This window comes from Suillus subaureus (genome assembly GCF_016647635.1).
Source record: "Suillus subaureus strain MN1 chromosome Unknown BJ212scaffold_177, whole genome shotgun sequence".
In the NCBI taxonomy this organism is placed as follows: domain Eukaryota; kingdom Fungi; phylum Basidiomycota; class Agaricomycetes; order Boletales; family Suillaceae; genus Suillus; species Suillus subaureus.
In genome coordinates, this window is record NW_024538733.1 from 1 (window position 1) to 2545 (window position 2545).

At 47.7% G+C, this 2545-nt stretch overlaps 1 protein-coding gene across 1 annotated transcript; it reads right to left on the bottom strand.

The window, feature by feature from the left end:
- BJ212DRAFT_1505058 (uncharacterized protein) lies at positions 1 to 815 on the bottom strand. Its single transcript, XM_041341617.1, has 2 exons — positions 312 to 815; positions 1 to 261 (listed from the first exon to the last, which is right to left on the bottom strand). The coding sequence occupies exon 1, from the start codon at positions 749 to 751 to the stop codon at positions 365 to 367; it is 387 nt and encodes a 128-aa protein (XP_041185601.1). The 5' UTR covers positions 752 to 815; the 3' UTR covers positions 1 to 261; positions 312 to 364.
- Positions 816 to 2545: the final 1730 nt, after the last annotated feature.

Below are 2545 nucleotides of genomic sequence, written 5' to 3' on the forward strand. Positions count from 1 at the left end.
CGTCTTCGGGCCAAACATCTCCTCAAGTTCCACGACTCTCGCCCAAATACTCTCCATCGCACGTACAGCTGAGTGCAAATGACCATGGTGACGTCTCGCGAAGTGCCTATTTGCCAGAACCTCCAGCTTCTGGACAAATTCTTCGAATTCCGGTGTCGTCCAGTTGTTTGTTAGTTGGCGGATCGCATTCGCAGTATTGTCTTCTAAGTCGCTTTGAGGAGGGAACAAGGATTTTACATACTTCCATGCGTCGAGGTATACCTAAGGGGCTTGTGTCAAGTAGTGTAATGTCGATTGCGAGTCTCACGCACCTGTTCCATTGCCCACAGAAACACGAGCCCCTCTTCCAACGAACCAACAGAAGCTACCCTTGCCATTTCAGCTGTGTAATCTCGCGTGCTTTCCGCTCCATCCAACCGTTAATATCCAAGCTCCATTCCTTTGCGACCCCTTCAAAGAAAGCAACCTCACGAATAATCCCCTCCAAGCATATTGTCAACAGAGCGAGAGTCTCTCTGTTCAATTCCTCTTCGACAGCAGGTCCATCGAAGGGAATTTTTGATATGAGCAGACCAATAAAGCGTGGATATGCATGTGCCGCATAAATGCGATCCTGACAGAGCCACAGTGCAAGACGGCCTGGAGATAGGCTCAACGTACCAGCAGCTGTGAGGAATTCGTGCTGAGTGGCTGCGCTGTAGTATGGCTTCAGATTAGATTGGTCTTTCAGATGATGCGTGATATGATGCATGTCTGACGGTGTAGAGGTGAGTACTTGAGTGGTGAAGGTACATGGTAATCCATGCAGTCCGAGTCACTGGCGCTCATCTTATCTTATCTAATGAACATTATCTAGTTCCTCCGAGTGGCAACTCAACTTCCCACACACGTGACACGCACATCCATCCGCGTCAGCGCGTCCCGTCGAGTCTCTTTACCATCAGTGACATGTGCATCACCGAGTCAAACAACAGAGTTAACGCCACCTGGACCCGCCCCTTTAATGATAATGCGTTTCGAGATGTTTTCCAAGCTCCAGACAGAAGTTGGTATCAAGAGATACCATGGGTCGACCGTCGGAGGTGACGACAGGGCCGGTAAGAACGCCGAGGAAGACATACGCGCAGTGTGCCAGTCCAAGCGAGTCGGGATAGACTGGTGGTTATTAGAACTTACCTCGCCAGTCTGAGTGATACAACCGGCAGACTGTAGATGTGATGTTGGTAACGGGAACCTGAATCAGAACTGGTGTTTGAACTGGGACGCAACCTCTTCCACGCAAGGAGAAAACGTGGTTTAAGAAACAGGTGAGAGACTTTGTGTGGGGCTAGAAGAAGAAGAGGTAAAGAAAGGACAAGAAGAAGACTATCACAGCAAGCAGTCAACGAGAAGGGTTTTTTTCTGACTGAGGGTATCTGACTGCCTCTAAAATCATCGGGGGATGAGGTCTTTGGCTGTTGGCTTTGTGATTGCAGTCTGAACTCACTGAGTACTGAGGCCTGAGGTCCCGTGCATTGACTGATGATATCCCCTCCTCTGTAATGGAGAAACGGTCTGGAATTGGGTGGGGGAACATATTTTATAACATCAGGATCCAACACGGTCTGAAATGTAATGATTCCGTTCAGGTTCCATCTTAATCCCGTCACTGTGATTAGCATCGAGGCATTTTTTCAAGTCTTTGCAATCCCCTATGTCATACAGAATCCGTACAATGTAAACCAAAATACATGTAGCCTAAGTTATATATTTGAGACCCGATATCACCGCTTTAACTAGAATGTTAGACCCCTGTGAATGGTATTGTACATATGAGTGCGGTAGAAGATGTCGATTCATAATTCATTTAGTATTCAATTCACGCTCCTCAATTTCCTTGCGCCATGATTCTCCCTTTTGCAGTACCAATATAACCAGTAATTCCATCACAACCATGACGCCAGCCCATGCCGAATATAATCCCCCATCTCCTAAAACATCCTGCGCAGAGAGCGCTCTAACATTAGGACCTGTGATTTGCAACAGGTATCAAGGAACTTACTTGGAGCGGCACAGCAATTAAAACCGAAACAAAAGCCAGGGATCCTCGGATCGAGCTGTTGGTCGCCACCGCTGAACATGAGCGACCAGGGTTGGCATCAACGAGGTATGCCAATGTACTAGTATACATCCATCTAGAAGTATATGTCAGAGCAACTACGAGCGTGAAGAATTGGTCTACTAACATGGAGGAGAATCCAATAAGTAGGAGCATGACGCAAATGACGGCGACATGCACATGCTTTTCGCACACCCAAGCATATCCGACGACAAATGGAGGTAGCCACAGCATCGCCAGTTTCGAGCTCTCTAACCGCATCTACGGAAGACGTCAGTTAACAATTCTAATGCGAGAGTGTAGAAAATATTCACTTCTGCGTGCCACTTTCCTCCGTTCGCTTCGATCATCTTTGCAAGCACCCGATCAGACCAACGCCCACTAAGTACACTCCCAGCGATACTTCCTTCATAGGAAATTAGTCACTGATCTGCCACAATCCAGGGT

Coding starts and splice junctions, on each gene's coding strand:
- BJ212DRAFT_1505058 (XM_041341617.1), bottom strand. CDS start 751: ATGCATCATATCACGCATCATCTGAAAGACCAATCTAATCTGAAGCCA.